A 26888-nucleotide genomic window follows, 5' to 3' on the forward strand; every position below is an offset into this window, starting at 1 on the left:
GAAGGCAGATGAAAACTTAATAGTTACGGGTGACTGGAATTCGATAGTGAGGACAGGAAGAGAAGGAAAAGTAGTCAGTGAATATGGAATGGCAGTAAGAATTGAAAGAGGAAGCCACCCGGTAGAATTTTGCACAAAGCATAACGTAATCAAAGAATTTAAGAATCGTGAAAGAAGGTTGTGTACGTGGAAGAAGCCTGGAGACACTGGAAGGTTCCAGATGAATTATATAATGGTAACACAGAGATTTAGGAACCAGATTTTAAATTGTAAGACATTTCCAGGGGCGGATGTGGTCTCTGATCACACTCTATTGGTTAAGAACTGTAGATTAAAGCTGAAGAACCTGCAAAAAGGTGGTATTTGAAGGAAATGAGACCTGGATAAACTGAAAGAACCAGAGGTTTAGAGTGTTTCAGAGAGAGCATTGGGAAATGATTGACAAGAACTGGGGAAAGAAATGCAGAAGAAGAAGATTGGGTAGCTTTGAGTGATGAAATAGTCAAGGCAGCACAGGATCAAGTAGATAAAAAGATGAGGACTAGTAGACATCCTTGGGTAACGGAAGAGATCTTGAATTTAATTGATGAAAGGAGGAAATATAAAAATGCAGTAAATGAAGCAGGCAAAAACGAATACAAACACCTCAAAAATGAGATTGTCAAGAAGTGCAAAATGGCTAAGCAAGGATGGGTAGAGGGCACATGTAAAGATGTAGAGGCATATATCACTAGGGGTAAGATAGGTACTGCCTACAGGAAAATTAAAGAGACCTTTGGAGGAAAGGGAACAACCTGCATGAATATTAAGAGCTCAGATGGTAAACCAATTCCAAGCAAAGAAGGAAAAGCAGAAAGATGGAATTAGTATATAGAGGGTCTATACAAGGGCAGTGTTCTTGAGAGAAATATTACAGAAATGGTAGAGGGCATAAATGAAGATGAAATGGGAGATAAGATACTGCATGAAAAATTTGACAGAGTAGTGAAAGACCAAAGTCGAAATAAGGTCCCAGGAGTTGAAAACATTCTTTTAGAACTACTGATAGCATTGGGAGAGCCAGCCATGACAAAACTCTACCATATGGTGAACAAGATGGTGAGACAGGTGAAATACCCTCAGACTTCAAGAAGAATATAATAATTCCAATCCCAAAGAAAGCAGGCGTGAAAATTATGGAACCATCAGCTTAATAAGCCATGGCTGCAAAATACTAACACGAATTCTTTACAGACGAATGGAAAAACTGGTAGAAGCCAACCTGGGGGATGATCAGTTTGGATTCCATAGAAATGTTGGAACACATGAGGCAATACTGACCCTACGGCTTATCTTAGAAAATAGATTAAGGAAAGCAAAGCTACGTTTCTAGCATTTGTTGACTTAGAGAAAGGTTTTGACATTGTTGACTGGAATACTCTCTTTCAAATTCTGAAGGTGGCAGGGGTCAAATACAGGGAACAAAAGAGTATTTATGATTTGTACAGAAACCAGATGGCAGATATGAGTTGAGGGGCATGAAAGGGAAGCAGTGATTGGGAAGGGAGTGAGACAGGGTTGTAACCTATCCCCGATGTTATTCAGTCTGTATATTGAGCAAGCAGTAAAGGAAACTAAAGAAAAATGGAGTAGGAATTAAAATCCATGGTGAAGAAATAAAAACTTTGAGGTTTGCCAATGTCTTTGTTATTCTGTCAGGGACAGCAAAGGACTTGAAAGAGCAGTTGAATCGAATGGACAGTGTCTTGAAAGGAGGATATCAAATGAATATCAACAAAAGCAAAATGAGGATAATGGAGTGTAGTCAAATTAAACCAGATGTTGCTGAGGAAATTAGATTAGGAAATGAGACACTTAAAGTAGTGCATGAGTTTTGCTATTTGGGGAGCAAAATAACATGATGGTCGAAGTAGAGAGGATATAAAATGTAGACTGGCTATGGCAAGGAAAGCGTTTCTGAAGAAGAGAAATTTGTTAATGTCAAGTATAGTTTTAGGTGTCAGGAAGTCTTTTCTGAAAGTATTTGTATGGAGTGTAGCCATGTATTGAAGTGAAACATAGATGATAAATAGTTTATACAAGAAGATAAACTTTTGAAATGTGGTGCTACAGAAAAATGCTGAAGATTAGATGGGTAGATCACATAACTAATGAGAAGGTACTGAATAGAATTGGGGGGAAGAGGTATTTGTGGCACAATTTGACTAGAAGAAGGGTACGACACATTCTGAGGTGTCGAGGGATCACCAGTTTAGTACTGGAGAGAAGTGTGGAGGGTAAAAATCATAGAGGGAGACCAAGGGGTGAATACACTAAGCAGAGTCAGAATGATGTAGGTTGTGGTAGTTACTCGGAGATGAAGTAGCTTGCATCGGATAGAGTAGCATAGAGAGCTGTATCAAACCAGTCTTTGGACTGAGGATAACGACGACAACTACAGCAATCGGCCAGGCATTTACATCATTGGAGAAATGATCAAAGATTTTCACAGCAGCTTTATTCACCTGTTTCTCAACTACATGCTGCTGAACATGCTGCCAAACATGACATTCTTCATTTCAATGACTACTTCACAGCCTGTGCCATATGGTTCCTTCCCACCAGCTTTTCTGATTTGCATAGGAGGGGACTTTCCCTGCAATATATCCTACATTCCTGTGTGACCTCAACCTTCCTTAGTCATTGCCCTAACTCATCTAGTCCCTTCCCTGCTCCCATTCCAGCACTACACTGCACTCTATTTTAACAATACACCCAGTCTTTTTACTTCTCTCCTTTTCTGCTACCCCGCCACCCCTCCCCCACCCTCCGTCTAACGTCTCAACTGCACCTAGGTGCCCCACCCTCTCTTCACCTCGTCCCTGCATGCTCCCCAGCAGTGTGTCAATCATCCCCCACCCCTACCCTGCTATCCCTCCCCCTCCCTGTCCCAGCCTGCCCCTCTCCTCTTTACATCCACCCAGTTGCCTCTCCCATCATGCACTGCTGCTCATAGTGTGACTTCAGCTGCCAGAGTCTGTGTCCAGTTTTGTGTGTGTGTGTGTGTGTGTGTGTGTGTGTGTGTGTCAGTCAGTCAGTCAGTAAGTCATCTATTTTTGACAAAGGCCTTGTTGGCTGAAAGCTTATTGTGTGACAGTCTTTTTTTGTGCCTACCTGTAACTCAGCATCTCCGCTATATTCTTTTCATAATACTGTTGCATTCCATCCTGGATTTTTCCATTGTTTGATTTTCCCTGACGGTTTTTCTTCCATCCTAACCCAATGCTGTTTTCCTTTGTTGCTCTTTTCTAATGCATTACTATTCTCAATGTCCGTCCTTCGTTCTCTTTTTTCCTGTGTTTCTCTTATCTCCTTACAAACAACACTGCATGCCGTACTTACAAGCTACACTGTATCGACTGTCTTGGCTGCACATATCTGACAGCTACAAGACCACGCTGATTGTTGATGCAGCATCTTACATCCCACATTACTCCCACCAATATCATTAATCCTGTACCTTCAAATTGATTACTCTCCCTGCGTCACTCCCTTGTATTTTTAAGGGTTATTTTCTGCACCTTTCCGGTGCCGCATGATCTTGTATCCCATTCTGCTAAGACCTCCCCACCCCACACTCCTCCTCCGTTCTATCCCAGTTCATATCTACTAATTTCACCTCATGCAATTGCATCTGCTGTCCCTTCTTTACACTTATCCAGCCTCAGACCTGCAACCCACAGTAAATATTTTTTATTTACATCTTTTCTTTGATCTCATTGTAACTTCACGCCAAACTCAGTGAGTTTTCATCTTTCAGTATCATCGTAATCCCTCAGATTTCCTCTTCTTTCCACCTTTTTCATCCTTTTCATAGTTTTCATAATTTTTCCCACGTATTTGGGTGTATTTTTGCGAATTTTTTCTGACATAGTTCTACGTTATTTACGTACTATTTTGCGTTTTTTCCACAACCATGGATCCTTGCTCCTTCCATCTGCATCAATACAAAAAAGTTTCCTTATCCCTAGCCAGAACCCAGTCCCACATACTGTTCCTGCATTGTTGCTCAGCTCGTGGAATCCCCCCAAATGGCCTTGCCATCAAATTACCCATCTCTGGCTGCAATCCTTCCTTGCACAATGACCTCAATCTGTTTAGATTCTGCCAATCCTTAGCCCTCACCAACGTAGTCCTGAAAACCATATCAACATAGGCCAAACCTCCTTGCAAAGCCGTCTCTCCATCCATAAAATTCTCCTGGAACCCATAATGCACATTCTAACTCTTGCTGTCCTGGAACTAGAGCAACATGCACAACATGACCTCAAAAGACTCTCTACCCTGCTGCTCACTTCCTGCCCCCACCTTGGAGCACCACTGCACACCAGCTCTACAACAGCCTCCAAACCTCCCCACGTCACCTAGTAGCTGTCAAACCCTGTGTCGGAGACCTACTACATTTACCCCACCCTCCAAATCTTCCTCCCACCACTATCCAGAATCTAAATAGACCCAAAACACAGTCATGAACCTTTCCTCCAAAAGCCTTAGCCCCACAGAAATATCAGTCCTTTCCAAAGGCCTCAAGATTTGCCCTACTCCCAAATTCAATCATGCAGGACATGTTAAAGACCTTCTCCCCTTCTCCTGGTTCTTAGAGTGGAAATACTTTTTCGACACCAACACTACCAATCAGACTCAGCCAAAGTCTTATGTTAAACCAAGCCTGACTCAGTTCATTCCTCCATCCAACCATGATTCACCCCCCGCTGTCCCCAAATCACCCCCTGTTAACTTCCCAGATTTTCTTAACCATGAACCAGGCCTTGCCATCATTCCCCAAATCCCTCAACATGCAAACTAACTTTACATCCGCAGAAAGAACAACAGTCCACCATCTAAAAACTGATCCCAACCTGCCTGCAGACAAAGGCTCCAACACAATTGTTTTGAACTGCAAGGATTACCTGGCAGAAGGACTCCACCAGCTGTCAGATGCTTCCACCTACAAACCTTGCCACAGTGACCCAATTCCAGAAATCCAGCAGGATCTCCAGTCTCTCCTCAAATCCTTAGGCTCATCCCAGAACCGCTCCCTGGAATCCACCTCTCTTCTCACCCCTACCACTCCTGACACTCCTACCTTCTACATGCTTCCTAAAGTCCATGAACCCAACCACCCAGGATGCCTCATGGTGGCCGGTTACTGTGGCCCCACTGAGAGAATCTCTGCTCTCATTGACCAACACCTTCAGCCTACTACCCAGAACCTATCCTGCTATGTAAAAGATACCCACAATTTCCTCCACCAATTCTCCACAGCTCCTGTCTCGTTGCTATATTTATCTCCAACTCAAAGATGGCTACACCAGTACCTCTGTCCATATCAAACCTAATAACCACCAGCAATACCTCCACTTTGACAGATGTCACCTGTTTCATGCCAAGAAGTCGCTTCCATACACCTAGCCACCCATGGTCACTGCATCTACAGTGATGAGTGGTCCCTCTTGAGATATACCCAGGGTCTCATTGAGCCCTTTACACCCCTTAATTGTCCTCCCAACCATGTACAAAAACAAATCTCCCGTGCCTTATCTTTCCAGTCACCCACCACATCCCAAAGTCTCATCATCCAGCCACAGAGGAACATTCCCCTCATAACTGAGTACCACCCAGGACTGGAGCAAATGAGTTACATTCTCCTCCAGGGTTTGGACTACCTATTGTTATGCCCTGATATGAGAAATGTGCTGCCCACTGTCCTTCCCACCCCTTCCATAGTGGTATTCTGCCGTCCACCAAACCTACATAGTATACTCGTCCATCCCTACACAACCCCTGCTCCGAATCCCTTACCTCACGGCTCATATCCCTGTAATAGACCTAGATGCAAGATCTGTCCCACACATCCTCCAAACACCACCTACTCCAGCCTGGTCACAAGCGTCACCTATCCCATCAAAGACAGAGGGCTACCTGTGAAACCAGCTTTGTGATCTACAAGCTAAGCTGCAACCACTGTGCTCCATTCTATGTGAGCATGACAACCAACAAGCTGTCAGTCTGCATGAATGGCCACCAACAGACTGTGACCAAGAAAGAACTGGACCACCCTGTTGCTGAACGTGCCGCCAAACACAACACTCCTCATTTCAGTGACTGCTTCACAGCCAGTGCCGTATGGATCCTTCCCACCAACACCAGCTTTCCTGAATTGCGCAGACAGGAACTCTCCCTGCAGTATAGCCTTCTGGCCTCAGGCTTAGTTAGTTATTATCCTCACCCACCTAGTCCCTTCCCTGTTCCCACTCGAGCATGACACAGCCCTCTATTTCACCAATGCACCCAGTCTTTTTACTTCTTTTCTGCTACCCCCACCCCCAGCCCACCTCTCCCCCACCTCTCCCCCGCCTTCCGTCTGTCCGCATCTAGTGGTCTGGTGGCTAGCATTACTGCCTCTGGATCAAGGGATCCCAGATTCAATTCCTGGCTGGGTTGGGAATTTTCTCATCCTGGGGACTGGGTGTTTGTGTTATCGTCATCATCATCATTCATGACAGTGGCTAGATTGCATTGTGAACAAATTGGACTGTGTACAAATTGGGACTTCGTATGGGCACTGATGACCAATGCAGTTGGGTGCCTCACAAACCAAACATCAACCCCACCCTCCGTCTAACCTCCTGACTGTGCCTAGCTGCCCTACCCTCTCACCTCCTCGTCCCTGCACACTTCCCAGCTGCATATCACCATCCCCCACCTCTACCCTGCTATCCATCCCCCTCCCTGCCCCAGCCTCCTCACCCTCATTCTGTTGCCTCTCCCATCATGCACTGCTGCTGCTGCTGCTGCTGCTCATAGTGTGACTTCAGCTGCCAGCTCTGTGTGTGTGTGTGTGTGTGTGTGTGTGTGTGTGTGTGTGTGTGTGTGTGTTTCTTCGTTGGTAATGTATTTTGACAATGGCTTTGTTAACCGAAAGCTTATTGTGTGACAGTATTTTTGTTGTGCCTATCTGTGACTCAGCATCTCCTCTATAAGGTGTGTTGTGACAACTACAGTCAGTTTCAAAGAACTGTAATAAATATCATTTTGTCTTCTAATATTTTAATTGTGGGTGTCATTATTTCTTTTGAAATCTAATTAATTTCTCACAAAAAAGTAAATCATGAGGGAAGAATTTATTGTGATACTGTAGTGTCTTTACTTTTTCCTGTTGACACATAAATTTTCCTTTTCTGTTTACAAGATACTCTTACTCCATTAGTGATACATGGCTTTTTTGTGGCTGTCCTTTCTAGCTATGTTATCTTCAATTGCAGGCAATTGCAGCCAACCTGCGCATTTTGAAAAAGTAATCCACATTGGCTGTAGAATACTTTTTATTAAAAGTCATGACCAGTTTCATGCCAAAAGAAGACACATCCTCAGGTGATGGAGATGACGTACTAAAAAGAATCTTTCTCACCTGAGGATGCATCTTACAGTGGAGCAAAACTGGTCATGACTTTTAATAGATAGTATTCTACAACCAATGTGGATTATTTCTTTCAAAGACATTCTAACTAGTTTACTTGGAGAGCTGTTTTCAAATAATATCACAAATATAACATGAAATATATTAAATTTTATATTTGTAATTTTGTCTCTCTAAATTTCATCCCAATCCACTTTTTTCAAGCTATTTTTAAAAAATCTCTTGCCCTGGATTCATCAGTAATTGGGATGGATTCCCATAGTGGTGTCTCAGGACTATATGCCAGTGTGTTGTTCATTCCAGTTACTTTCACATCATGGTCTCAGAATCCATTAATTACTGCTAACACACACATTTATTTGCATTGACTTTTGTTTATAAATATATCGCCAATCAGTGGTGTATTGTCATGGCAAAATGTAGTGGAAAATTAATTACTTAAATCAATTTGCACAATCCAAATAACATTTCCAGGTCGTTTTCGTTCTCAGGATCCTTTAAAAAACCTATACTGAGATCACTACACACCAGTATTTGTTTCTTTGTGCCTGACATACCATAACAAGGAATCAAGATGTCTAATAAACAGTTCAAATTTCCCAGTGTGGATCTATTTATAAGTATGATTATAAGTAACACATTTTTTTAGCATCAGCTCACAAACACATAATTATATCTCCTAATCTTTGTCAAAATTTACTTGCTCCAATCTTTCTGTACTTGTGATCTGTTTTTATGTGTGTGGTAACTCCCTTCTTTCCCGTGTATACTGTACAAAGGAAAATGTCAGTGTATAATCACTTATACCCAGTGCTTGGTTTGTTAAAAATGAGATCCGGTATTGTGATCTTCAAGGAGATGTATTTGATACTTAGAGATCTTAAAACATTAGTTTAACACATTTCTGATCATTTTAAAAGTAGTAATGTAACATGTGTTTTACATTGCTTCAATGACAGCAACAGTTTTAAAATCTGTGGTTCTGATTTTTTCCACCAGAGGTAACGGTACAAGTACACCGCACCAGTGCTTACCAACACAAATCAAGCACTGCTTATACCTAACTTCTCTATCCCTGTCATTAAAGGTTGTTCAAACAAGCATGTGACATCTGTCTTATCATGATATTGTAAACTTTCTAAACATACATGAAGCAGGTTCTTGAAATTTTCCTGAAGTAAAGAGTTTTCAGTGCAGTTTCAGGATTGCAGCCGGAGGATGACGACTTCTTGCCACAATATTTCGGCTGACAAGCATCCAGCCATCTTCAGGTTGGTGTTTTGCTGTGGATATTGCTTGTTCACATTGCTAACTTTATATCAAAAACTGGCACGGAGACGCATGCACAAAAGCAGCTGCTACACGAGTGACCTCTGTCGAGTTTCATGCCCTCTTCGAATTGCTTCATCTGTGACACTGAAGAAACAATTTAAAGGTTCCCTTCTATGCTTGTAAGAGTCATACAGGCTGTAGAGTCAAGCGAATTAATAAAGACAACAATAAATAAGGTGTGCTGAGTGAGATACACAAGCTTGTTCGGAGATGTTATTTCTAAAAGCAAACTACTACAATAAAATTAACGAGTTACTACCTCTTACCAAGGGCAAACCCTCACTTGTGGTGGAGTCTTTTTCGGGGTTATATGTCTGCACGAGAAGACGTGCACCGAGAAGGGGGACGGCAACTTAGTGTTTTGCTGGAACGACATCCATATGCAAGTCTAACAAATCCATGGGAAAGAAATGGAGGAAGTTTGAGAATGAGATAGCCATGCCTGGTTGTCGAGGGAGCCAGATGGTTGGAGAGAAAATTCGCTTCAGTGTTGCACTTGGCAGTAACGGGTGGGGGGGGGGGGGGGGCCAAAGGTCCGCATTGGCAATATTCTGTTTTGTTTTTTTGAAGCTCTTGATCATGACCTGGGTCCAAGGAAACATTTTATTGCCTTTGCTTTTATCACCATGGAGTGCTGTAGAAAGGGCTCCTGGGTGACAGAGGCATCCTTACAATGTTGATGGAAAAAGTTGACCCTGTTGATAAAACACTGGGAGCCTAGGAAAGGAGTAGGGCATGGGAAGTCCGCTACTGCACGTTCTGTCTAGGGGAGCGGGCAGGGGCCAGTGGCAGAGACTAAGTGTCCAAGGAATTCAACCTTGCTTGCTCCGAAAATGCTTTTTTCGTTGTTGAGTGTCACTCCAGCTTTCTGTAGGCGGGAAAAAATTTAGCGTATGTGTTGGTGGTATTGAATAGGGTCCCTGGAGTAGATGAGTGTGTCATCTAAGTAGGTGAAACACCCCATTGCAACCCAGATGGTGATGTAATGCACAGTGTCATTCTGAACTTTCTGTAGAGCACTGGATGGCTGAATGAGGAGGGTAAATTCTGCAGTTAAGGCAAGTCCCCTCAAAGGAACCTGGCTCAGGAAGGCAGTGGAGAAGATGTGGTAGCACTACTCCGGTGAAGTGCAGCAGATGATGACACGAGCCACTTGACTTGCGTGAGAAGAGCTGTCAAAAGCAAGGCTTGGAAATGTTACCTTATCAGTGTGGGAGAACAGATTACTTGAATGACAGCTAGGCACGCATCGCATCTGGAAAGTGTGACAGTCTAAGTTCTACCACTGGTAGAAGTGACCAGCGAGGGTTAGGTGCGGTGTTACCTAGGCTGCCAGGCACTTTGCTGATCGCTGGTTTTGGGTCGTTGCAAACTTGTCATCTGCTGCTACAAGTGGAGGACAATTAATGGAGTGCCACAGCACACAGGTGCATTTGTAATGTTGATACTGTATGTGCACCCTCTGTTGGAATGCAGGCTCCTGGAATTAAAAATTGTACGCCAAATCAATGAAAATTAACATTTCTTTAATCACAAGAAGTTTTCTTTCTGAAGATATTAAAGACATTGCTGGGTCCCACACCTTACCCAATTGAAAAGTGCCATCATGATTAATAAGATCTTCCATCAAATGCATTCCCACCAATTCTTTAATAATTGAATTCCATAAGGATTTTTTTGAGGCCAAGATTTCTATGGCATAATAATCCATGGAATAGCCTGTGGAGATACTATGCACCTCTATGACTGACTGACTGGGCTGCAAAAGGCTAGTTTGCTAATCATATTCAAAACACCCTTCATGCACTGTACACGTTGTCTGACCAATGTAGGCTTTGCCATACTGCCAAAGTATTTTGTTGATTCTAATCCTCCACAATCCCAGATCATCCTTTGCCAAACTGACAAAAGCACATGTCTTTGTAAGTGAGTGGAAGACTACTTTGACATAATGTTTCCTTCAGATTCTGCCTGATTTTAATGGAATACTGCCGACATGGGAGGAATACCCTGGACTTGGACTGCTCCTTCTCCTTTTGAATGATCATATTCCTTCCTCCTCAAAGCTGTGCCGATCTGATGTGGAGAATATCCATTATCTTTGAACACAAATTGTAGGAATTCCAGCTCTTTTGTAGGGCTGTTTCCACCAAACACAAAGGATCTGGAACATCTACAATCTGTATTCAAAGATAATGGATATTCTCCACATCAAATCTGCACATCTTTAAGGAGGAAGAAATGTGAGTGCCCACGAGATCAAAGAGGAGAAGGAGCAGTTCAAGTCCAGGGCAGTCCTCCCATGTGTCAGTAATATTTTGTCAAAATTAGGCAGAATTTTAAGGAAACATTGTCAAAATAATTTCCACCGATCTACTGAGATTTGATCTGTTCTCGGTTCAACAAAGGACAATCTGGGATTGCGGAGGTGTGGAATCTGTAGATCACCTTCCCATTGTCACAATGCTTCTTTGGTCAGACAATGTTGTTGAACATGATTACCACCCTTGCCTTCCGTAGCCCAGTAAGTCAGCCATAGTTGTGCACTGTATCTCCATGGACATTGCTCCATGGATTATTCTGTCATGGAGATCTTGGCCTTGACAAAATCTTCCTGTGTTTCAGTTAATAATGATTCGATGTAAATACTTTTGGCGGAAGATCTTATTAGTTGTGATGGCGCCTTTCAGCTGGATAAGGTGTGGGACCCAGTGATTTCATTAATATATTCAGAAAGAAAACATTTCATGACTAACAGCACATAGTGACAGTAACTTTTTATTAATTTGATTTCTGGATTTTAACTCTGTGAGCCCGCATTCCAACAGAGTGTGCACATGCAATATCACCATTACATTTGCACCTGTACACTACAGTTGGAGCAATATTTGAAGAGGATATGAGACTTGACAGGGGTTGCTCATGTAGCAGCTGTCTGAGTGCATGCTCCTCCACGCGTTTCTGGTATAAAGCTAGAAATGTGAACTAGCAGTCCCCAGTGCAGAACACTCACATAAAAATGGCTGTATGGTTGTCAGCCAAAATATCATGGCAAGAAGTCAGCGTCCTCTAGCTGCAATCCCAAAACTGATTGAATACAAAAAGCTTATCTTCCTATCTTATTTTTCAATCCTCAAGTATTTTGGTGAAATGAGCTAAACACTTCTTTTCAGCGATGTCTTACATATTTCCTGGGAGTCTTCTGCCATTGTAATTTCCATAAGAACTGCCTTCCTAAATCATGAGTCTAACCTGAAAATGGTGCCTCTCTGACACTAGTAGTCTCAGGGATTTGTGTAATTGTGGTTCCATTATATTGTCTGCAAGGCTATACGTATTCTTCCCTATGTTATTAATGAAAAGGAAGAGCATTTCATTGGCAAAAAGGAGTTGATACTATTATCTTTTAAAACTTTTGAAATGGGATATTCCATGAGGGTGTGATAAAAAGTGTATAATATATGGCAATGAGTTGGCACACATTTTATCTCATCTGTCATAATAGTAACTTAAGGTTATTGAAATTTGTTTTGTATTAATTGATTGCCTAGTATTTTATTTGGTGTGGTTTTCCACAACTTGAGTAATATTCTAACAATTTGAAATTGGTTTACAGCAATAATAAGAGATTAGTGTCTGGAACAAAAGATGGTGATCTTCTTCTGTGGTCATTGGAGAACTACACATTAGAGCGAAAATTGCCAGGTAGATATTTACTTTCATTGCTTCATTATTAGTTTTTTTATTTAATTTTTTTGTTTTGTTTTGTAATACATGTTGTTAGTTGTGTGGTCTTCAGTCTGAAGACTAGTTTGATGCAGCTCTCCATGCTACTCTATCTTGAGCAAGCTGTTCATCTCCAAAAAACTACTGCAACTTACATCCTTCTGAATCTGCTTACTGTATTCATCTCTTGGTCTTCCTCTACCCCCAACACTTCCCTCCAATACTAATTGGTGATCCCTTAATGTCTCAGAATGTGTCCTATGAATCAATCCCTTCTTCTAGTCAGCTTGTGCCACAAATTTCTTTTCTCCCCAGTTCTGTTCAGTATCTCCTCCTTAGTTACATGATCTGCCCATGTAATCCTCAGCAATCTGCTGTTGCACCACATTTCAAAAGTTTATATTCTCTTTTTGTCTACAATGTTTATTATCCATGTTTCACTTCCATAAAAGGCTACCCTCCATACAAATACATTCAGAAAAGACTTCCTAACACTTACATCTACATTTGACGTCAACAAATTTCTTTTTTTCTGAAACGCTTTTCTTGCCATTACCAGTCTACATTTTATATCCTCTATAATTCAGCCATCATCAGTTACTCTGCTGCCCAAATAACAAAACTCAAGGACTACTTGAAGTGTTTAATTTCCTAATTTAATTCTCTCAGCATCACCTGATTTAATTCAACTACATTCCGCTATTGTTGTGTTTCTTTTGTTGATGTTCATCTTACCGTATTTACTCGAATCTAAGCCGCACCTGAAAAATGAGACTCGAAATAAAGGAAAAAAAAAATTCCCGAATCTAAGCTGCACCTGAAATTTGAGACTCGAAATTCAAGGGGAGAGAAAAGTTTTAGGCCGCACCTCCAAATCGAAACAAAGTTGGTCCATTGTAATATGAGACACAATTTAGGTCGAATGAATGACGATACAGCTACAGTAGTTTGGTTCGAGTCGTAATCTTAGCAGTTAAGCTTTACCAGGTATTGCTATGCGTCAGGCGCTCCATCCGTATTTATATGGGTACCCTTCCTTTTTCACGTGCTTCGTCTGGTTTGAATTGATGGCTTATTTTGCTTTGATCTGATAAGTGCCGTTTTCTTTGTTATCGGTGTTTACGTCAGTCACTCTAAGCTGAAAATGCATTACTGTACTGTGTCATGCATTGTTGGTCGCATTCTGATAGTGCGTGTTTACGGCCTGTCGCTGCTCGCGGCATGGCTTGCTTTTGTGCGCGCTACCACCGCTTACAATTAGAAAAAAAAAGAGAGAGAGAGAGAGGAATCGTCTCATTAGCAAAACAATGGCAAGAGACTGCTATGTGTTGTTACTTACACTGCTGCTTTCTTTGATAATGATCAACAAGAACCAAATAATAGACTGCGAATGATAGATGTTCTGAGCGAAAGTTTAGCGAAAATTCTTCGCCGTTTGAGAATCTTTGCAGACGCCTCTTTAGTACATTACATTCTGCACAGAAATTAGTCATCTTAGATTTAAAAATCTAGTCAGTTGCCGTGCTTCATTTCTGATTGTATCACTATTCAGCATAAGAATAATACGAATATAACATGACATGATATGTATGTATATTCTTCCGCATTTGCTGTTGTCTCGCTCTAGTTTTGTAGTTTATTAGGCAGACAGGATTTAAATGAGATAGAAGCAAACAGGAAAGAATACATGGCAAAATGTTTATATTCGTATTATTCTTATGGTGAAGAGAATACTGCATGTGATTCACATTTTGTCAGGTTGCTATTAGCAACCATCTCTCCTCACAGGTAGTAAAAAATTCAGAATGTAGAGTTTGCCATATTGACAAACATCCCAAACAGTCTTGCCAGTCGGATTTTCGTAGTACATTGAAATTCTGCTACATTTGAAGATGAACAATACGGAATTTGTATTTACTTCAGTGGATAATGTATGAAAATGCAGTGGCCGAAACTCGGGGCGGAGAAAAAAAGCTCATCTTCCACCTTTTTTTTTAATTTTATTTACTGACGCAGAGGTTTTGGCGCCAGTATTTATCTTTGTGCCTACAAAGCATGCCTGTGTAGGGCTACATATATTCAACGGCAGAAGTTAGTTGTGGCGGCACCTACCAACATTTTTCAGAACTTCCGCTTGCTTTGCACTCGATTCTAAGCCGCAGGCGGTTTTTTGGCTTACAAAAACTGGAAAAAAAAGTGCAGCTTAGATTCGAGTAAATACGGTATATCCTTTCAAGACACTATCCGATCCATTTACCTGCTATTCCAAGTCCTTTGCTGTGCCTGACAGAATTACAATGTCATCAGCAAACCCCAAAGTTTTGTTTCTTGCCCCTAAACTTTAATTCCTACTCCAAATTTTTCTTTGGTCTCCTGCTAGCTCAATGTACTGATTGAACAACATTGGTGATAGGCTATAACTCTGTCTCGCTCCCTTATCAACCACTGTTTCCATTTCATGCCCCTGACTCTTATAACTATCATTTGGTTATTATACAAGTTGTATATATCCTTTTGCTCTTAGTATTTTACCCCAGTTGCTATGAGAATTTCAAAGAGAGTATTCCAGCCAACATCATCAAAAGATTTCTCTAAATCTACAAATGCTGTAAACATAGGTTTGCCTTTCCTTAACCTATCTTCTAAGATAAGTCTTACTGTCAGTATTGCCTCGTATGTTCCTTTGTTTCTCTGGAATCCCAACTGATTTTCTCCAAGGTCAACTTTTATCAGTTTTTCCATTCTTCTATAATGAATCTGTGTTAGTGTTTTGCAACCATGACACATTAAACTGATAGTCAGACTTCAAGAACATTGTAATAATTCCAATTCCAAAAAAAGCAGGTTCTGGCAGGTGTGAATATTAATTCACACCTGCCAGAACCTGCTTTTTTTGGAATTGGAATTATTACAATGTTCTTGAAGTCTGAGGATTCTTTGCCTCTCTCATACGTCTTGCACACCAGATCTCTCACACATCATGCACACCTGGTGAAAGAGTTTTGTCAAGGCTAGCTCTCCCAAGGCTGTCAGTAGTTCTGATGGAATTTCGTTTGCTTCTGGAGCCTTATTTCAACTTCGTTCTTTCAGTGCTCTGTCAGATTATTCTTTTTAGTATCACATCCCCCATCACATCCTCATCTACATCCTCTTCTATTGTTATAAAATTGCCTTGAAGCTTGTATCCCTTGTATAGACTGTCTATATATTCCTTACACCATTCAGCTTTCCTTTCTTTGCACAGGACTGGTTTTCTGTCTGATCTCTTGATATTCATACACTTGCTTTTCTCTTCTCCAGAGGTCTCTTTAGTTTCCCTGTAGACAGTATCTATCTTTTCCCTAGTGAAATATGCTTCTAAATTCTTACATTTGTCCTTAAGCCAGTCCTGCTTAGCCATTTTGCACTTCCCCGTAATCTCATTTTTAGACATTTTTATTCCTTTTTTCCTGCTTCATTTGTTGTATTTTTATATTTTCTCCTATCATCAGTTAAAATCAATATCTCCTGTGATAGTCAAGGATTTCAGTTAGGCCTTGCTTTTACCTATTTGATCCTCTGCCGCCTTTACTACTGCTTCTCTCAGTACTACCCATGTGTCTTCTACTGTCTTCCTTTCTCCTGTTTTAGTCAGTCATTACCTAATGCCCCCTCTGAAACTTCCAACCACCTCTGGTTCTTTCAGTTTATCCAGTCCCCATTTCCTTAATTTCCTACATTTTTGCAATTTCTTTAGTTTCAATCTGCAGATCATAACCAATAAATTGTGGTCAGAATCCACATCTGCCTCTGGAAATGTCTTACAATTTAAAATCTGATTCTGAAACCTCTGTCTTACCATTACACAATGAGTCTGAAACCTTCTAGTATCTCGAGGTCTTTTCTACATATGCAACCTTGTTTTATGATTCTTAAAATGTGTAATACACAACCAAACTGAAATCATAACTCCTTTGATTCTGCAGTACTGTGTATAATTTCTTGCAAAAAGACATGTGATAATGTAGAGCATGGTTTGTGTTAAAATATGTAAATTTGAAGCATAATATTTGTCTTAAGCATGCACTGATTTGTTAATGACTTTTGCAGCCTTAACTGTTCTGTTTCTAAAAACTTTACCACTTTATCATGACATATATTACAATTTTCACAGTCATTTATTCGTTCACTTACACTGTCAAAAATAAAAAGCACCCTCAAGGACAAGGTCATGTATTGACAAGTGAGGTGACAGGTAGTCACAAACTTGATTGATAAATACAATATACATTTCAGGAAGCAAATTCTTGCCACTGAGTGCAAAAACTTACTACTTCATGGCACTGATTAGGAACCCTGCCCCTCTGTTCCTTGATGCAGAGCTATATTTCATAGGTGTATATTGCTAAATGCTGCTATCTTCACTGTGTGCCATATATACATGGCACAACAGCAATGTAAACTCATGGTTAAACCTGAATCATTAGGACCTCTCCTAATAACAAGGAGGTCCACTGACTACACGGTATATATGCATCCAGGCAGATGATACAGATGACAGTCAGTTCCCTTTGTCAGCAGGACATGAAGCTTCACATGATTTTGGGCCAATGACTCAAAAGGGCTGAAATCGTTGTTAATGTTAAAGAATTTATGTTTCTTGTTCTGGACAAGAGAAAATTAGTTTTTAAATGTATTACATGTGAAGCAATAATATTTGTGACAGAATTGGTTGGTCCTACTGTCTTTTAAATAAATATGTTTATAGATCGATTTACGCTTGTTGCATAAGCTCTCCCTTACTTAGTGTTATTTCACTATTACTTTTTCTCTTGTAGTATTTCTCTGCGTACTCACATTAATTTTACTTGAATACACGTGTGGCTTGAATTCAAAGTTTGACTAGCAGGGGTAGATTGCTTCATATCAGGTTGTTTGCAGTCCCTCTTAGATTCTTTATTGTGCAGAATATTATGTCAGAAAATTCTCTTTTGCTATATGTATCTTTATGATATAATTTGTGTTCTTGAGGCAATATTTATTCAATTGAATTGAGCAATTTGCAATTGAAAAGATCAGTGGAAGAAAGTGCTATCCCACAGGAGCATATTTTGAGACAGTTCATTCTAGATGTCGGACAAGAAGAAGACAAATACAAAAACACAAAACAATTTATATACCCGAAGTTGCTTTTTGCAGTACATGTGTAATTAATTACTACCTGAACGTAGTGCATTCAGAATCAACAGATAACATGATCAGATCAGTCCTTACTATATTGAGGGTTAGCACTTTCTTTTGTTGTCCCCTTCAATTAGTTCTGTATAAGAAAGGAACAACACCATGCTGAAAATTGTTAATGTATAAATACGCTGTTCTGTGAATTACACAAACCTTGTCACTCTATAATAGCTCAGAATGTTTTTCCATTCTTTCTAGGTCACCAAGGCACAGTGTTTGCTGCCAGTTTTAGTCCTGATGAAAGTAAACTTATATCCTGCAGCGAGGATCGCACATTCAAGATTTTTGATTTAAGTTCATGTATGCAAGTGTATTCTAAAACACTTGATGAGGAGTTGAGGTTTGTATAGTATGCCAAGAGTAAAATTATTATTGATTTAATATATTTTTTTATCATTTCCCAGTTTTGATAAATCATAGAAATGACAAGACTTATCAACATAAGCTGCTGTTTACTTTATTCTTTAATATGTGACTAGTTTCAGTCAAAGACCATTATCTAGCACAAATTTTGTTAACCTCGAAATCTTCCAGACATTATAGTCTGTTTCAAAACATGTCCTGTTCTAACAAGGCTGTTCCGGGATGTTGGCTCTCTTAAGGCCTTTCTGAGCTTACTTAATTCATGTTGTGACAGTCTTCTTGGTCCAGAATGTATCATGTATTTGTTTGGACAGTTTATTTTTGTCCATTCTGTACAGGTGTCCAAAAAACATCACCTCATTTTGTTTATGGTCTGTGAGATCCTCACCACAGTCTGGCAGATTCTTTTGTTGCTCCAAAATTTTCATCCAGTCTCACCTGAATTGCACCCATGATTTTTTTTTGTAGGATTCTCCTTCCTGAGGTCTCCAGCTTCTCTAGCTTGCAGTTCATTGAAAGGCATTCACTGGAATACAGGCATTCTGTTGTGTCCACAATATTACATTGTCTTAGTTTGGCATCCCAGCAAATGCACGTTTTGTTGTAAAAAATTTTCTCCAGCCCATACACTCTCTCAATTTTTTTAAAATCCAATTGTTTATCGCAGCTTTATCTAGTCAATTTTCTTGTATGTTCTTTCACACATAATTTGGCCTATTTCTGTTTCAAGGAATTTTTGTCCATATTCGTCATTCATCAGTAATTTCATAGTTTGTATTGAGATCCTCAGCCCCCTTGTACAAGCAGATCTTTCTAGGAAACTGTGTGGGTGTGGATGCTCACTGTGCCTCTGCTATCCAAGAGTCTCGCAAAGTCATCCACAAAGGCCAGGCAGCTGGCTTTAATTCTTAACAGATCGGGCTTATTCTTGTATTTTCAAGTTTTGATTTTCAAACTATCACCATCTTTTATAGAACACAGCTGAATAGTAGTGGTGATAGATGATCACCTGTCTCACACCTGTCTTTACTTCAAAGACTCGGATCAGTTCTCCCACGAACTTCACTTGGGAGATTGTACCTGTTAAGGTCTCGTTGATTATGTTTGCCAGTTTGGGCTTGACACCAAATTCCTTGATGATCCCATCCAGAGTCTCCCTGTCCATCAAGTCAAAAGTCATTTTGAAGTCTATGAAAGACAGCATAATTTTCCTGGAAATCGGCATTCTGTGACAGATGATTGACTTCAAATTCAGGATTTGCCCAGTGCAGGAGTGGCCTTTCCAGAATCCTGGTTGTTTATGTAGGGTCACTCTATCCTAATGAGAAGTATTTTTGAAAGGATTTTAGAGGTACACAGTTGTCAGCATCATGTTTGTCCCCTTTCTTATGAAGCAGAACAATGTGCCATTTTCCATTCTTCTTTCATTACTACTACTACTACTACTACTACTACTACTATTATCTTTTCAGTTTGTAATTTCACAAGACTATGTTTTTATTATATTTTATTGTTTTTCAGTAAGTTTTGTTTATTTATACATAATTTTGTCATTGACTCAAAATTAAATAAGTAGACAAATAAAAATTACTGTTCCAGTTTGTTATTAAATTCTCTGGTCATTATTTTTTGGTATGTAACCAGACACACTCGTGCAGTCATAGGAAAGGTTAGTAGATACAGTACCATCACAAAGATACTTGTAATATAGTTAGCTTCGCCTTTATTTTGTGCTTAACACTAGGTTCTGTTCTTAAACAGTGTTCATGCCTTGACAGAAAAGTTCTTCCCCTTTTAACACCACTTAAGTTTTGAATGGTTTTACTAAAAAAGACAGAGATCCCGTAATTGCATCTTAGCGCTGATTAAGAGAATCAACCAGAGTGACCAGTGCCCAATCCAGACATTCACACTTTGCAGCAGATAATACCCATATCAGTCTTGATGAATTGCTCTGTGGAGAACAAATATGAGGGGCTGCTCACTAACCAGCACTGCAGGCAGTGTGGTGACTCAAAGTCTGCTGCCCTCTGGACCAAATGCATTACAAACAATCCAAAGTCTAACTGGCTGTAAAAATGTCAATCTTGAATGTAAACTGAGGGGTCTGCTGGCATGTGATCAGTACACACTCTGGTTGTGTTGATTCCAGACTATTGAAATTCAGAAGCATTAAGATCTGAGATGAGAATATTATGAGTATTGCTCTGCTGAAGTTTAATGTTGTTCATGCGTCTTATCAAATTCTTTGTGCTCAGGCAGGCTCATGAATCATTGATAGAGTTCATATACTCTACTGCTGTGTTCAATTTCTGGGACATCAGTACTCCAGCTTGGGTGAAAGAATATTGGGTTTGTGGACTGAGGGAACCCAGTGGCTTCAAGTAGGGAATCCAGTGGCTTCAAGTTGTGGGGCAAGCCCAGCCGCTTCTACACTTGCATCTTGCTACGTGAAGTCTATCTAAATAGTCAGTAATATAGATATTAGAGAAGCAACTGCTTCTGCTATATTTATTTTAGGGGAATGAAAATGAGGTCGTGTGGTTTACTAGAGGGACAGAGTCTGAAGGAAGTTAAGGTGTGAGATTCATTGTAAGCAGGAAGACTAAAAGGAGTAGTCCGCAGAAGAGTGATACCTGTGTTGAAAATAGGTAAAAGATATTGAGTGAAAATCGTCCAAAATTATGCAACAGTGTGTCCACATTATTATGTGGAGGTAGCAGTCCTCTGTGAAGAGGTACAGAACCTGATGAATGACAGCAACTCCTGGAATAAAATGATTTTTTTTGGGGGGGGGGGGGGGGGTGATTTTAATGTGAAAATAACACAAGAAGTGATTCTTTATTGAGAAACATGGAATGTGATATCGAAGATCAAATCCAGTGAAAACAGCATGTTTGTCCCTGACACTTTCTTCCAGCAGAAAGCAAAGAGAAAAGGACTTGGTAAAGACCAGTGGAACTCAAAGTGAAATTGACTGTATTTGATCATTTAATAAAGATATACAAATTATGGTGTTCCTAAACAATTTTGGAATTTCAGGTGATCATAAACTCAAGACGCAGAATAAAAATACATATCAAGCTACAAAGAAGCAGAAGCATCAGGCAGGTTGTCATAAATACATTATTGTTTTGTTTACCAGGCCTACAGTTGGTTTGATGCAATTGACAATTTCTCTCGCATCATCTCTCCTCTTCATTTCACCATAACTGTATTATCCCACACCATTGATGCTCTCCCTTATATACTCACACGTAGGCCTACCATTGTGATTACTTCCCTTTAGCACCTATTCTACTACAGGTTTCAGCAATGACTTGTGTCACAATATGTACCCACCCATTCTCTTTCTTTGATTCAACAACTTCTTTATTAGGCCTTTTTCTCATCTATTCATCGCAGGTTCTTTTCATTTCTTATTCAATCAATCTTTCTATATACATAAAGGCAGTGTTCTGACTGACTGACTAATTCATCATCACCCAGCCAAAACCACTAAGGACAGAAACGTTAAATTTGGAGAGGGTGTTGATCTTATGCTGTAGGCACCATTTAGGAAGGGAGATTTTGAAATTCAACCCCGAAGTGTTTGAAATAGGGGAAGAAAGGTTTTTTGAAAGTATGTCGCTATTAAGGCAATTCTTAAGCTAGCACTACGAAAATTATTATTTTGGTTTCTTAGTCAGAAATTTAATAAAATATGTTTTTCAGCATTTTTGAAATTTAACCCCTGTGGGTGTGAAATAGTGAGTGAAAACATTTTTAAAAATAAATCATCAAAGAACTACTAAATATTTTTAAGCTACATCTAGTGACAATTGGAATTTCACTTCTCATTTTCAAATAGAAAAATGCATGTTTTAATGTTTTTGGACATTCAACCCCTAAGGTGGTGAAATAGGAATGAATTTTTTTATGAAAATATGTCATTATTAAAGCATTTTTAAAGCTGAATGTATTAAAATTTGAGTTTGGTTTCGTGGTTAGAAATGGAAAAATACATGTTTCACTGTGTTTGGAAATTCAGCCACTAAAGGGGATGAAACAAGCCCATCACCCAGCCCAAACCGCTAAGGATAGAAACTTGAAATTTGGGGAGGGTGTTGATCTTATACTGTAGGCATCATTTAAGAAAGGATTGTTCAGAATTCCACTCCTAAGGGGGTGGAATAAATTATGAACTGCTTTCCGAAAATATGTCACTGTTAAGACAATTTTGAAGCTAGAACTACAAAAATGTGAAATATTTTCTTTTTTAAAAAAAATCATTATTGAAGAACTACTAAAGCATTATCAAAGCTACATCTATCAAAACTGGTATTTGACTTTTCGGTTAAAAATTAATAAACACAGTTTCACTGTTTTAGAAAATGCAATCCTCAAAGGAATGAAATAGGGGATGAAAATTTTTAAGAAACTATTTTGTTGTATTAAAAAAATAATTTTAAAAAGCTGCCCCTATGAAAATTGGTATTTCAGTTCTCGGTTAGATGTAAAGAAATATGTGTTAGGGAATAAAAGTTTCTATGGAAATATCACCACAAGAACGCAAAAGGCATGGTTAGCAAAAACCTTGGACTCCAGCTACCAGTATTGTTTTTTGATCAGAAAAAACCATGCTTTTATGGTCTTAATTAGATTAAAGAAAAACAGAACAAAAACAAACAATCTGTGCAGACCATACACTTTACGCAATTGAAACAGTGGGCGCTAAACGAGTCTGATGTACGGCAATGTAGAAAAAAATGCCAAAGTTTTTTTGTTGTATTTCTGTCCTCTCCATTATCCATGTTTTGCACCTGAACATTTCATGAATTTTTTCTTAAGTCTTAAGATTTATATTGTTGGCTGTTAGCGACTGTAGCTTTTGATAGAAACCCTTTTGAGATATGTAATTCTTACTACTATGTTTTTTGTGCATCTTCAGTCTGTTCTGCTTCCAAGATAGCAAAATTTGTCATCTCATTAAGAATCTCTTGCCCAGTTTAACATTTAACAATCCTGAATATCTACGTACTACACTTGCTATTCCCTTAGTTTTCGTTTGAACAACTCCCACTTAGAAATAGCCCTGTGCTTCCCTCACCACCTATGTAATATACAAATCAAATATCAGCGGTAACAATGAGCAGTCCTGCCCTACTCCTTTCATGATTTAGCCATCTTGTGTCATTCCATCAGAGTTGACTAGCCAGTTTGCTTCGTGTTGTATCCGCGACAGGAACGGTCGCTGGGTTGCTGCTAACGAAAACGTGGCAGGACCGAATGGGTGTGGCCCACGAACAAACAAGACAGACGAACAGGAATGGAACGACAAGCAGGACGACAGACAACCAAGCAAGACACCAATATCAACGACAAATTAATAAGCGACAGGGTCACAAGAGATAACCTCACAAAATCAAAACAATGCCCCCTCGTAAACAGGAAGTAAGCACACGCTACGTAAACACGATGTCTGTAAGCGGATATGAACCGACTCAACATGAATACTAGACTGCCTCGCTCAGTAAGAGGCAGCCGCCTAAATACACGACACGGTATGTCGCTATTGACCACTGGTACCACATGCTCCACAGTGGCGCCCTCACGTTCGACTCGGGGCCAGGAGCGCGCGGAGCCATGGGTTGCGGCGCGACTGCTGCAGAGACCTCTAGTGGTCATCGAGTTCAATACCGTCTGGCGCAGATTTGAAGCCCACGGTGCTCAGTACCAGATCCCTCCCCCCTGAAACTTGCGCGTAGGGGCGAAAACGCTCTGGATAGTGCCACAGTGTTCGGCAGATGGGAGAAGACCCAGGCTCATCAACTGCCGTTGTCGGGGAGGAAGGAACATCCGAGGTGTCCATGATGGCCAACGCAGAGGCCAGGGCGTCAGAGGGAGCCTCCTATCCACCTGGGGATGGGGAGGGCTGGCGGCAGGCTGGCGGGGAGACGGCAACAGGGGGCAGTGGCGGCAACTTGAGGACCACGTCTGTACCTGAAGGAGGTAGCGTAGGTGGAGGTGGCGGTGGGAGTCCCACGGGGGTACGTGGGCAGAGCTGATTATGATGGCGGTGTTCCAACCCTTTCAACGTCTACACTGACGTCACACGCTGCCCATGGGCAGTAACGACCACGGTGGGCATCCAGTCTGCCTTGCTCCTGTACATGCGGGTCCACACGGCCACGCCGGGTGCATAACGCTGAGAGGGCCGGGAGAGGGGGTGGGAGGGTGCCGGCATCAGCAAATGGAGCAGGGTCCGCAGCTGTCGCCCATGGAGGAGCTCCACCGGACTATGTCCGTCAATTGATGTGGTGTGATACTTGCTCAAGAACAGGGTGAGGGCCGTTGTGATTGGAGATGTTTCAACCACCTTTGTCAACTGTTGTTTAAAAGTTCGGACAAGCCTCTCCACTGCGCCATTGGGAGAAGGGTGGAAAGGCGGGATACAGATGTGTTAGATAACGTTGGCCTGACAGAAGTCGAGGAAGAGGATGCCATGAATTGGGGGCCATTATCAGAGACCAATGTTTGAGGCAGACTCATTGCATCTGTATTGACAAACAGTCCCTCTCAAAATATACCAAAGGTCTTACTGAGCCCTTTGTAGACTGTAATTACCCTCCTAACCTTGTACAGAAGCAGATCTCCTGCACCTTGTCTCTCCAGTCCCCTAGCACTTTCAACACTCCCACCATCTGGCAACAAAGGAGCACTTCTCCTCTGACTCAGTACCACCGAGGTCTGGTGCAACTGAATAACATTCTCCACCATGATTTTGACTACCTCTCGCTGTGCTCTGAAATGAGGAATATCCTACCCACTATCCTTCCCACCCCTACCTCAGTGGTATTCTGTTGCCCACTGAACATATGCAGTATTGTTGTCTATCCCTTCTCCACCCATGCTTCCAACCCTTTGCCTCATGGCTCATATCCCTGAAATAGACCTAGATGCAAGACCTGTTACATACATCCTCCCACCACCATCTACTTACGCCAATTTGGCCAGAGACATCTCCTATGTCATTAAATGTGGAATTCCCTGTGTAAGCAGTTATAAGAGGGACAAACTTAACTCCGACCACTGTGCTGCTTTCAATACGGGCATGACAACCAACAAGCTGTCGAGCTGCTGAACATGCTCCCTTTCACAATGTGTTTCACTTTAGTGTCTGCTTCACAGCCTGTGCCGTCTGGATTTTTCCTACTAATATCAGCTTTTCTGAATTGTGTAGGTGGGAACTCACCCTGAAATATATCCTACATTCCCGTAACTCCCCTGGCCTCACCCTTCACTCGTCCCTGTCCTTCAGCTGTCTGTCCCCCTCCCCTACTCCCACTCCAGCACTACGCAGTCTTCTATTCCACCAGCACACCCACTCATCTTTTTCCCCTTCTATTCTTCTCCACTCCACTTCCCACCCCTCTCCCCCTCCCCTACCTCACGCACCTCACCCTTCTCAAATGTCCTGACTGTACCTAGCAGCCCTACCCTGTCCCTACCACCTCCCTGCATACTCCGACAAGCAGCACTACACCTTCTTCCACCCCTATCCTGCTATCTCTGTCTCTCCCTCCCCATCGCAGCCCCCATCTTATCCCCACAACCTCCACCAGTTTGTTTCCCCCATAAAGTGCTGTTGCAGTCCACAGTCTGGTCTCAGTGGCCAGAGACAATAATCAGGTATGTGTGATTTGTGCTTGTGTGAATGTCTAAGTGTTTTTTTTTTAATTCAGAAGGTCTTTTGACCAAAAGCTTAAATGTATAGCATTCTTTTTGTTGTGTATGTCTGTGACTCAGCGTCTTCTCTGTATTGTGAGTAGCAATTTATCATTTCATTCTATTGTTGTTATTCCATCCTGTTTCCATTGTTTGATTTTAAATTTCTTTAAGTATATGTGTAGTTCAAAAGATGAATTAGTAAAAGATATAATTAATCAAGTAAATTTTGCCATTCCTCTTTGCCTCCATAACTGAGTTATCAGCATATTTGTCTGCTATGTGAAGGACCTTAATTCAGTTCCTGTTACTGCCAGGGGCTTTTTTCTTAGTGGAAAGACTGGAACATGGAGCATTCAGCCTCAAGAGGTCAGTTGAGGAGCTACTGGAAAGCAAAGTAGTGGTTCCACGTTTCAGAAAGTTGAAAGCAGCTAGGATAGAAGTCTTGTCCATTGCCACCACATCCAAATGGCTTCCAAAGGCAGAGGATGGCATTGTGGCTGATCTTCTTCACACAGTTCTTGAAACCTGATGGTGAATTTAGTTAATGATGTTCCAAAAGTAATACAACATTAAATGTATAAGGCCATTCGAGGTATAATGAAATAGGTGTCAGATGTTTTACTAAAATTGGTTAGAGCTGGAGGAAAAGTTACACAAAAGAAACTAACAAAGTTATTGTCAGAATGTTTGTGAAAGCAATCAATTTTTCCAAAACTTTTTAACAGTTCTCTAATTATTCTCTTACACAAGAAGGAGCAAGGGATGGGGTGGGGGGCAATGTAGACATGTCAACCTCAGGTTTAGCATATAGAAGATATTAGCAAAGTTACCAGCAGAATGTCACATGCTGTTGACAGTGTTCCTTTTACCTGTATGGCAGAGGCAACAGGAGGGGTGGTGACCTAAAGTCCCTCATCACGAGTCTTCGCACCGATGTCCTAATTAAATTCCAAACCTCCTGCATTGTTTCATGAAGTGAGGTCATGTGATATTGTTGATACCATCCTTATCAACAACATCATCATAATCATCCCTATCATCCTTAGGATGAGGATGTTAAACTTGGCACTCACCTTGC

The 26888-nt window shown here is 40.8% G+C and overlaps 1 protein-coding gene across 1 annotated transcript in view; it reads left to right on the forward strand.

The window, feature by feature from the left end:
• The window catches only part of LOC126458511 (protein FAN-like), a 209785-nt gene that overhangs the window by 135594 nt on the left and 47303 nt on the right, over positions 1 to 26888 (forward strand). Inside the window, exons 15-16 of the mRNA XM_050095606.1 lie at positions 12408 to 12496; positions 17936 to 18077. Of these exons, the coding sequence (XP_049951563.1) occupies positions 12408 to 12496; positions 17936 to 18077 (231 nt within the window). The remainder of the gene's footprint in view (positions 1 to 12407; positions 12497 to 17935; positions 18078 to 26888) is intronic.

The sequence above is a fragment of the Schistocerca serialis genome, chromosome 2 (genome assembly GCF_023864345.2).
Source record: "Schistocerca serialis cubense isolate TAMUIC-IGC-003099 chromosome 2, iqSchSeri2.2, whole genome shotgun sequence".
NCBI lineage: Eukaryota > Metazoa > Arthropoda > Insecta > Orthoptera > Acrididae > Schistocerca > Schistocerca serialis.